This window comes from Podarcis erhardii (genome assembly GCF_964252035.2).
Source record: "Podarcis erhardii genome assembly, chromosome: 7".
Taxonomy (NCBI): Eukaryota; Metazoa; Chordata; class Lepidosauria; order Squamata; family Lacertidae; genus Podarcis; species Podarcis erhardii.
The window spans coordinates 59,396,532-59,406,972 of NC_138511.1; the positions used below are offsets into that span (position 1 = coordinate 59,396,532).

A 10,441-nucleotide genomic window follows, 5' to 3' on the forward strand; every position below is an offset into this window, starting at 1 on the left:
TTCTCTCTGTCCCCATTCACACACACACAGACCAGCCAACATGAAGGATGTCTAGTCTTTTCCTGAAAAAGGCTGGTTCTCCTCTGCACCAGACCTTCCCTGTGTTGTTGGAAGAAGAGTTTTTTGTACCCATGCTACTTGAAGGCTCTTACTGACCTTCCTTGTTTGGGAGCCCTCTGCTTGGTTCCCACAAACCTCCTCCCCACCCCCCACCTGTCCCTTGACTCAATCTTGGAAAACAGTAACAGGCTGGTGGGAAGGGGGGCGGGTCAGGTTGGGGTTGGCTTCCCAGGGTCAAAGCCTCTGTCCAGTAGCCGCATGTTTTCCCCCAGAGACACAGCACTGGTGATGTGGGAGGGGTGGCGAGTGAGAGCAGAGTAAATCTGTCTGGGCTGGGAATGGGCAGTGTGGAGCAGGGACAAGCACAGCTGAAAATCAGATGCTTAAAGAGTTTATTTTGCAATTAGGGAAAGCAACCAATTCTTCCATCCAAGAAAACAAACCCCACCCCTGACAGCATCTGGCCCCTGGTAGGACATTTGGGGTCATTGGTCCTGGGACAAAAAGGGCTCAAGGCACACACCCCTTCCTCCCTGCTCCTTTTGCTGTTTATCCCACTCCTCCCTAGTTTGGCTTGATAAAAATAGCCAGTCCTCTCCTCCTGCTGCTGCTCTAATTGGAGCCAGATGTTTTCCTGCAGGCAGGCGGGGGGGGGGGGGCTGGGCAGGATGTTGCCTGGAATGCAGTGGATGAGGGGATGAGAAGGGGTGTTGGGGGAAGGAAGCCATCCTGCATCTAGGGAGTGGGAAAAGAAGGCAAGGCTTCTGGGTCCAGATGCCCCAAAGAGAGCCTGTGCCAGCCCAGGGTCTTCCCTGTTCCCATCTGTTGAAGGTTAGGAATGTGACATCTGTTTTTTATATCCACATTATCAACTATGTTGGGATTTCACACACACAGCATCTCTAAGGCCAGTGTCTCCAGCCACCCTGAAATCCTTCTGGGTTTTATCCTGCCCCACATTTTTTCAAGGCTTGTGTGCCACTTCTTTATGTCTGTGCATGGGAAGGTTATTATGCCAGCCTCTTAAGTGAGGCTTAATATCATTTTCCTCATATTATCTGGTGTAAGGGGGAAGTTAATGAGTGAGGCTTATGACCACCCCACCAAAACAAACATCATTTAGCTGGCACTGTTGAAATTAAAACCTGACCTACCCAATTCAGTTTGGGTGGGGGAATAGAAAGGAGGGCCCCACAAATAAAATTTATGTCTGCAAGAGTCCAAGATAGGCATCCTCAACCTCAGGCCTCCAGATGTTAGGAGACTACAATTCCCATCATCCCTGACCACTGGTCCTGCTAGCTAGGGATCATGGGAGTTGTAGGCCAAAAACATGTGGAGGGCCGAGGTTGAGGAAGCCTGGTCTAAGAGGTTCTGGTTGTGCCAGAGCTAAGAAGTGAAAGGTCCTGGCTAGGTGAATTTCTTCCCGTTCTTCCTTGAGTCCCTTTAGGTTTACAAGCAGGACAAACAAAGGCATGTGCTATAGAACATACCACTTATCAAGCAACATCTATTCTTTAGGAGGGAACCATGATATACAAACTGCCAAAAAAAAAAATACAGGTTCGGAAACTCCCTTCAACCCCTTGAAGGAAACAGGAAGCCAAAACTTCAGGCAGAGTCTCTTCTTTCTGGCCAGAACGGACTGCCTGGAGCTCTGCCAAACTGGGAGCCTGGAGGTTCTGAAGGAAACTGGTTCTTAGCTAGGCTTGTGCATGTGTTTGTTTAGTTTCAAGTAGTCACAACCGTATCTCTCCTCTCCCCAAAGAAGCCTGGGACCAGGATATTGGGTGCCTGACCAGTGCTCTTGATAGCCATTTTATCCCTTTGAAAATCCAAGTTTCTAGCTGCAGAGAGGTCCTGTTTGCATGGGGCACCTTCTAAAGAGCATCTCATCAAAAGCAAGAGTAAGGCAAGTAGCAGGGAGACCATGAGAAAAAGGACAACAAAATAAGTAATGGAATAGAGACATCTAGCAGTTGTCTGCGCTAGACACTTGCAGTTCCCCTAGAATCCAACAGCCCTTGTTTTGCACATTTAGCAGAGAGCTAACACATTGTTCCCTCATTTTTTATGGGACACCTACATGATGATGCCACCCACTTGTTATCCTCTTGTGTGTTCTCCACAGTATCAGCTTTTCTTCATCCATCTTCCCTTACAAGTCTCTGCACTACACCCTCTGTCACAGGTGTGCATTTAACTCTTTTTAGAAATTGTCCATGGAGGATGGAGAGGTGGTTGTGGGTGTGCTGATGCACATCTAAACACTGTGTGGCTTGAATGCAGCCTGTTCTACAAAGGTTAAGAGCCATGTCTATCACTTCACAGTGATATTTGTAAGCTCTGGAGTACAGTTATGGGAGCTGAACTCTATGAAGGCACAAAGCTCCGCCTCCAATTTGGGACTTACCTCCTTCTGTCAAATCATCCACATGCAGCCAAGGTCAACAACCAACAGACTGCAGAACAAGCCAATACACAGACCATAAAGGGTGCTAATAGCTCATGTAAAGTTCAGATTTCATCCAAGGTAGACCAGCTATCAGTCTGTAGAAATGGGCTCTGAGCCTCACTCACAACAGATAAATCGGAAGAGAATCTTCACTGTTGCTTTCACAAACATCAAAGCTGGGGGCATGTGGAGTAGCCAGCTCCAGGGAACTACAAGCTTTTCCCTGCAGTCATGGTGGGAGCTGCTCCCCCAATGCTTTCTTCCCCCTGATGGCTGGTAAGAGCAGTTACATCTGTTTCTGTTTGACTGGGAACATAGGCTGGAGACCTCCAAGTCGGCAGTCACTCTGGGCTCCCCAACTTCTGTTTCAGGATCAAATACTACGAAGAAGGGAGGGAGGGAGAAAAGAGAGAGGAAAGGAAGAAATAAGGAAATGAGTTGCAGATGAAGTCTTGTCCTTTGTACAGCACCTAGGGCACCATTGGTTCTGAAATGAATATTAAATTGTAATAAGCACCAGCACCCCCATTAGACTCCAATGGATAGTGCCTTTGACAGTTTTAGCTATTTGGTGCTGAACTGTCTGCGGAAGCAGACAAACGCCAGCTCCCTTGGCCTGTAAAGCGAGATGAGCGCCGAAACCCCAGAGTCCTTCATGACTGGACTTGTCAGGGGTCCCTTTACCTTTACCTTTTACCCACCCACTGAGATTAAAAGAAACAAAAGCTGAGGGATCATCCCAGACCCACCAGCTCTTTTCTCAATGGTGGGAGGGTGCTGTAGGCATCTTACAAAGGTGTGAACAAGAAGTCACAGCTCCGCACCACAGCACTGGCTCTCCTAGCATCTCTTCCCCATCCACAGAAGACACCCCATGGCTCCTTGAGGACCAGCTCTTACGTTCTTACGGCTGGCAATTGCTTGTTGCAGCCACAGCAGCTCCATGGCCAGGTGCTTTCGGTAGCGCTGGAGGTCAGGCACAGCTTGGGGCATCTCTGGTACTCTTTGGAAATGAAGCTCTGCACAACAAGAGGTGCACAAAAGGTCAAGAAACCACTCTTAGTCTGCCCCCCATGTCTCTCCCCACCAGTTGGCTCCTATTCCCTGCCCCCCACTACCAGGTAAGTTTATTGGGGCAGGAACTTGCCTTTTCAGCATAAGCAAAAAGCACTATGTTGGGTGATGATGCTGAAGAACAGAGAAAAACAGCGACTGTACTGCAAAGCAAAGGAAGACAGTGGGTGGGAGCTTGGAGTCTCAAATTGTTCCACATGCCTTACCTTGGCTCAGCCTTGGAGACTCCATGTTGAGGATCATGCTGCTCCATTCGGACGACATGCTATTGTGGTACATGCCTTCCTCACTCTCTCCTGGCAGTTTGCAAGCATTCCCAGGGGGCCTGCCCACAAGATGCTCCTCAGCCTCAGTTTTTGCCACCACTTCAGCTGGTGATTGCATCTTGCAATAAAGGGTTTTTTTGGAGAGTAGCTCTTCTTGACAACAAAACGCTGTCTCCTTTTCATGCAACTTGTTCTTGTTGGCCCCTGGCTCTTGGACACTTAATTCCTTGGCTTTTGTTGGCTTCTGGACAGACTATATTTAAGGCAGAGGAAGAAGAGCACCATTTTCAATGCATGGCTGCAACATTAAGTATCACCCTCACTTTTACTGCCGCCAGTTTTCATTTCCCTCTTCTCTCTCCTCCTCGTGCAATTAAAAGCCAGCGAAATTATAAGCACTGCCAGCTTCTACCAAGAGTAGAAAGAACCAGTAACCATACCTTTGGAAGAAACACCGGCACAGGCATGTAATGACTGTCCCACTTCAGCCAATCCAGATCCCCTTCAATCTCCTTGACGATGCTATCATATTCCCCCTTTAAGCTTTGAAATCTCTTCCTGACCAGGTAACCCCTGACATGAGCCTAGGAAGTAAATGAATCATAAAAAAATAACAGTCACAAATTAGGAAGGAATTAAAGGCCATTAGCTCAAGCCTGGTTTAATAAGACAAGTCTACACAGACCAGCCTTCTAGGGTTGCCATGAGTCCCCCCAGTTCCTGGTCTTGTGGCTTTAAAAAGCAGCCCAACAAGCAGGAATTATATAGTGATGGTTTTTCTATCTCCACCTTTGCCAGGCTGCTGTACAAGATGCAGGAGAAAGGCCAGTTAGGAAGTTGGCAGTCCTAGTATACTGCGCTCCTGACCCCAATCCCAAGAGAACAGATGCTGGAGGCAGGAAAGGAAAGAAATATGAGCAAAAGGCATATGTATGTGTGTGTATTTATATAGTACATGCTACCACCACCGCTTTTGAGAACTTTTCCCTATGGGCATTCTTTAACAGAAGCCACCATTTCCATTTAAAAACAGCAGCAGCAGCAGCAGCAGCACAAAATGCTTTAAGCAGAGCAGTTTATTTGCTGCAAGGGAATCACTGAGGAAAGGGGTCGGGTGGGTGAAATGTGTATTTACGCAAAGCAGGCCATGTTGGGAAGGGAGAGTAATGGCTCAGCGGTAGAGCATCTGCTTTGCATGCAGAAGCTCCCAGTCTTGCATGCAAAGCTCCTCTCGCCTGCTTTGCACCCACATCAAGCCTCCCACCCTCCCAGGGCTGCTGCTCCTTTTCAGGGTCTCCAGGGGGATGAGGCCACGATAGGAAGCCAAACCATGAGGACGAGCACTCCTAGGTCTGCCTTGAGTGGCAGGTCCACCATGCCAACCAGTGCCACCCACTATCCTGGTTCCGGCACCTGCAGCGTCCCCAGCACCTTCCTCCTCCTCCTCAGCACTAGCTCCTGCTGCTCTTCCTCGCTCTCCTCCATCATCTTCCTCGGCGTTGGCTGCCCTGGCAACCGCGTCTCTCGATGACATCAGCGAAGCGCGACAAGCGCGGTCTCTTTTCTTCTTCCTTTTTCCTGAAGTTCCTCAGAGCGGCCGCGAAGTGGCGCTGTCCAGGCGCCCTCTTCGTTCTCCGGGCTGGATGACGGAGGCGAATGGGGAAACTAAAAAATTCCCGTTATTTGCTTTCAAATTAATTGTAACGTCTGGCGCGCGCGCGGCCCCTCCTCCAGCCCACCTGCCCCCCGCCCACTACTGCCCGCAGACAAGTCTCTTCTGCTGCTCGCGGCGGCTGGTGGCGAACTCTCGCGAGGCTTGTTCGCAAGGCATCGCGCATGCGCCTCTGAGCCGCGCCATTTTGGAACTGGCTGGCAGACTCGAGCGAGGCCTTGTGGGCGCGGCGGGGGAGAAACGGCGGCAAAGAGAAGCGTTCAAAATCCGGGATCCCGACTGGAGCTGCTGTGCTTTGCTGGAACTTGGCTGGCAGGTGAGAGTCGCGGCGGCGGCGGCGACCACGCTTCCTCCTTCTCCCTCCACACCGCCGACCGGCCTGAGGGAAGAGGAGGCGAAGGAAACAATGCTTGCGTGTGGGGGGCGGGGCTCGTCCCGGGGGGGGGGGAGGGAGGAGAAGCCGGGCTCTGAGGCTCCCCTAGTTCCGTCTCTTCCCCCCCCCCCGCCTCGAGCATGTGGCCTCTCCGTCCTTCCCCCGTCTCCTTTCTTCTTCCAAGGGAAAAAAATTATGGGACTGAAGTTCCGTTGGGGTCCAGCTTGGTCGAGGGGCGGCAGTTGGAGGCGGATTGCGAGGGAGGGAGAGTGTAGATAGGGCAACCTGGGGCGGGGGGGGGGGAGTCGTACCCGACTTTACCTGGCTATGAAATGGGAGGGGAGCATAGCTGTCAACTTTCAGATTCGAAAATAAGGGATCAGCAGCCTCACCTGTCCCGGGGACAGTCTACGGGATATCTAACAATCCGGGATAGCAGCGGGAAACAGCGCTGGAATAAGGGAATTTCCCGCAAAAAAAGGGAAGGTTGACAGCTATGGAGGGCAGGAAACGCGCGCACACTCCTGCAGGTTAGGCGCTGAGATCCACGGGCGCTTTTCCTCCTCCGCCCCCTCTTTCTTTCCTCGGGTCCCGGATCCGAGCTTGCCACCTCCGGTGGTTTGCAGCGCCGTCCTGTTGCGTGTTTACTCGGAAGTAAGCCACACGGTGCGTAACGGGGACTTTTCCCAAGTAACTCTTATGCCTTGGGGTTGCAACTGCAACTCCTCCTTTCACTGAGGACTGCCTTCTCTTTGGCTAGTTGGGCCAAGGAGCGTCCTTTTTGACAGTTTTAATTCCTCTGGTTTCCTTCGCGCCTGCCTCCCATGATAGTATCGCCTTGCTGCCGATTTTAGCGTATGCTTCCAGCGCAATCAGTGTGGATTTCGTTGCATGTTATTACTTTAAGGCTTCCTTGTTCACAAGTACATGGTGTTCACGTCTAGAGAAAGGAACACTGATTGCAATGTGTCTTGTCTCTTCTTCCCAGCCTGGCCTTCTAGGTGATCTGGAGATCTGGATTCTGAACATGAGGCCTGGATGTTTTGCAACCTGTTGCCTCACTTGTGGGGGACAAAAGGTAGCTGGATGCTGACCTGCAGAGTCTGCTTCGGTTGAAAGGGAAAACGTTGACTAAAAAGCGAATTGGGATTAAAACCAGCTCAGTCACTTTTCCACTTCAAACACTTCTGAAGTCTGCAGAACCACCTCATGAACTTTTGAAATTCTCCTTAAATTCAGGATAACACCTTGGACTAATATTTTCCCACATGGAAAGGATAATTGTATAAACCTAAGTTCTGCATACTACTTTCAAGAGCTGTTTTTGCTTTCTGGTTCAAACATTTCAGGCAAAACTGAGATTTAGTGCTTCTACACTACAAAATGCCGAAAAGAAAATGTAAATTTTCTGTTGGGCTACAGAAGAAGTATACCTGTTTTAGAAGAGGTAGAGATGATTTTGAAGGTGAATGCATGATATGTAAACCGGGTACATTTGTCTCTGTGGCAAATAAAGGAGGACGTGACCTGCAATCACATGTGGAGTCCGAAAAACACAAAAAAGCAATTCGAGGCGAAGCTTCCTCAGCACAATTAACAGACTTTTTCATAAGACCGTGCAGCAAATTAGAAGATGAAGTAACCGCAGCTGAAGGAACTTTTGCTTTTCACACTGTTAAGCACCACAACAGTTATAACGTGATGGCGTGCACATCAGGCCTACTGAAGACGACATTCCCAGATTCCAATATCGCAAGGAAGTTTTCAAGTGCAAAAACCAAGACAGAAGCAATTGTAAATTCTGTCTTGGCACCCGATTGTTTGGAAAATGTTTTGAAAAGCATTGAAGAAAATGACGTATGTTATTGTGGAGTTTCTACTGATGGGAGTAGCCATGGTTCAGTAAAGGTGTTTCCAATAGTTATTCAGTATTTTGACTGGAAAAGTGGTGGTTTGCAGTCCAAAATAATTGAAATGCGAAGCCAACCCAATGAGACTGCAGATACAATCTTGTCATATGTGAAGGAAACTCTTGAAAGTAAAGGACTGCTAAAGAAATGCATAGCATTCACAGGTGACAACTGCAACACAATGTTTGGAGGGATACGATGGGATTCAGAAGGAAGAAATGTGTTTGCAAAGTTGAACAATGAGCTAGATAACAAAACTTTAATTGGTGTGGGATGTCCAGGACACATTTTGAATAATTGTGTTCATCAGGCAGCAGAAACTTTGGACATTGATGTTGAGAGCATCATTTTCAAGATATACCAGTACTTTCATATCTATACAGTCCGAACGGAGCAGTTAAAGGAGTACTGTGAATTTGTAGATACTGAATACAAAAAGCTGCTATCTCATAGCAAGACAAGGTGGTTGTCATTATTTCCAGGCGTCAATAGACTCATTCGCGTGTTTCCAGCTGTCAAGGCATTTTTTCTCTCGCAGAATAATCCACCAACAGTGTTAAAAAGGTTTTTTGAACACGCATTTAGTGAGGTTTATTTATTGCACTTGCAGTCTCTCATGAGTATGTTTCACTCATATATTTTAGAACTCGAAAGGGAAAATAATTCAGTTGTAGAGGTTCTGAAAGTTCTGCTTTGTGTTCAGAACGTGCTCAATGAACATAAAAGCAACAACTTTATGTCCCTCAAAGTTAAGAGCCTTCTAGAAGAAAAGCGTAAGGAGGGTCTTGGTGCAGAGTGTAACAAATTCTATGCAGAAGTAAATAGCTTATATGACAGCTGCATAGAATATCTGGGAAAATGGATGGAGTGCATGAAAGAGTTTTCATGCTTCATGTGGATGTCTCTTAGTGAGTCACTTGAGTGGGATAAGGTAGAACTTTCCATAAAATTTCTCCTGGACAGGGATGTGTCCATAGATGATGTGAAATGCTTTGATCAATTCTGCAACCTCAAGAAGTTTGTGGATCAATACAAAGGTGATGATAGGTTCATTAATCTTCAGGCACATCAGAAGTGGACCAAGTACTTTGAGACTTCCCAAAACATGTGCCACTCAGAACTTTTGAAGATTGCACAGTTTTTTTTTGCTGTTGCATCACATGATAATGCAAATATGGAACACATTTTCTCTTTGATGCAGAGTTGGTGGAGCAAAGAAAGAGGCCACTTATCCTTGGAATCGCTGCGGAGTATATTGCTAGTACAATATAATTATAAGCACTTTACTTGCAAGGAATTTCATGCTTATCTCTTAAGCAATAAGCAGTTGTTGAATAAGATAAGATCTACAGAGAAATATGCTTGGGCCAGACAACATCAGAAAGAAGATCAAAGTGCATTTGAAAGTGACATACCATGAGGTAATTAAAAGTAGAAGTTAGCAAATGTGTCCTCTTTTTTGTTCTTCAAAATATGGTAACCTTAGTCTGGAACTGAGAGGGGTGTTATGCACTGTTGACACTAAATAAATGTTTTGTACTGACAGTATATGGTGAATGCTAATGTATAAGTTTGCTTGAAGACAGAGATGCATTATTAAACAGTCTGTCTCCCCACACTGCCTCATATTTAAATCAAGCCTTGCAATTATGTATTTGTGCCCCATCTCTCAGCCTTAGTTCCCAAGGCAGTTTACAATGACATTTAAAAATCCATCCAAGAAATGAAAGGGCCCCTTAGCAAATGAATGGGGAGGGCACAGGAGGGTGACACAGCCAAGAGGAGCCTTGGGGCAGAGCAGCAGTCCCCTAGGATTGCTATCAGCCAGATAAGTCACTAAAGTGTAGTGCCAGTTCCCTCCCTTCAAAACATATTAGTATTAAAAGCTGAAAAGCTATAGGAGAACCAATATACTCGCACGCACCCTCCACTGGTGTAGACCATCTAGCAGGACCATCAAGACATTTTCAATCCCAAATCTGGGTCAGAATCAATTTTATAGCAAATGTGGTTATAGTATGAACAAGAATTGAGAAAAAATTATTTTAAGACACAGTTTGCCAGTCTGACTTGCACTGCCACAATGATGTCTCCCAGCCCATATAAAGCCCCTGAACTCCTGGCTTACTGCCCTCTTGATCATGAGATGATGAGGTTCCTTACTACCTTCTCCCTTGAAAAGTACTTAGAACTGAAGGAGGCAGTTGGACACCCGTTTCCCGCACGATGTGCTCTCAAGGCTCAGATTAATTCTACTGGACCCAACTTTTGCACAAATCCCTTGGAAAAGTGAAGTGAGTGCATGCACACTTTCTCTTGCACACCCGTAGTTGATGTTAACTGTCGTGGTTACAGGTAGGTAGCCGTGTTGGTCTGCCGTAGTCGAAACAAAAAAAAAAAAATCCTTACAGTAGCACCTTAGAGACTAACTAAGTTATTGGTATGAGCTTTCGTGCGCATGCACACTTCTTGAGATACACTGAAACAGAAGTCTCCAGACCCTTATATATAGTGAGAGGGTGGGGAGGGGTATTACTCAGAAGGGTGGTGGGAATTGCAGTCGTTAACAGTCCTCAACAGGTTTACCACACCTATCGGCTAATCACCCATTCCCACCACCCTTCTGAGTAA

At 47.3% G+C, this 10,441-nt stretch overlaps 1 protein-coding gene and 1 long non-coding RNA gene across 3 annotated transcripts; one reads left to right on the top strand and one right to left on the bottom strand.

The window, feature by feature from the left end:
- Nucleotides 1–2,115: 2,115 nt before the first annotated feature.
- LOC309345372 (IQ domain-containing protein C-like) lies at nt 2,116–5,564 on the bottom strand. 2 transcript variants are annotated; one of them, XM_081868387.1, is made up of 5 exons: nt 5,252–5,564; nt 4,296–4,439; nt 3,796–4,108; nt 3,416–3,534; nt 2,116–2,895 (listed from the first exon to the last, which is right to left on the bottom strand). In XM_081868387.1, the coding sequence occupies exons 1-5, from the start codon at nt 5,387–5,389 to the stop codon at nt 2,857–2,859; spliced, it is 753 nt and encodes a 250-aa protein (XP_081724513.1). In that variant the 5' UTR covers nt 5,390–5,564; the 3' UTR covers nt 2,116–2,856. The 2 variants fall into 2 exon arrangements, with proteins under 2 accessions (XP_081724513.1, XP_081724514.1); XM_081868388.1 differs by having other exon boundaries at nt 5,269–5,556.
- Nucleotides 5,565–5,630: 66 nt separating this feature from the next.
- LOC309346334 lies at nt 5,631–9,462 on the top strand. The gene is made up of 2 exons (XR_014158606.1): nt 5,631–5,843; nt 6,889–9,462. It is a non-coding gene; the product is annotated as an uncharacterized lncRNA (long non-coding RNA).
- The last annotated feature ends 979 nt before the right edge of the window (nt 9,463–10,441 follow it).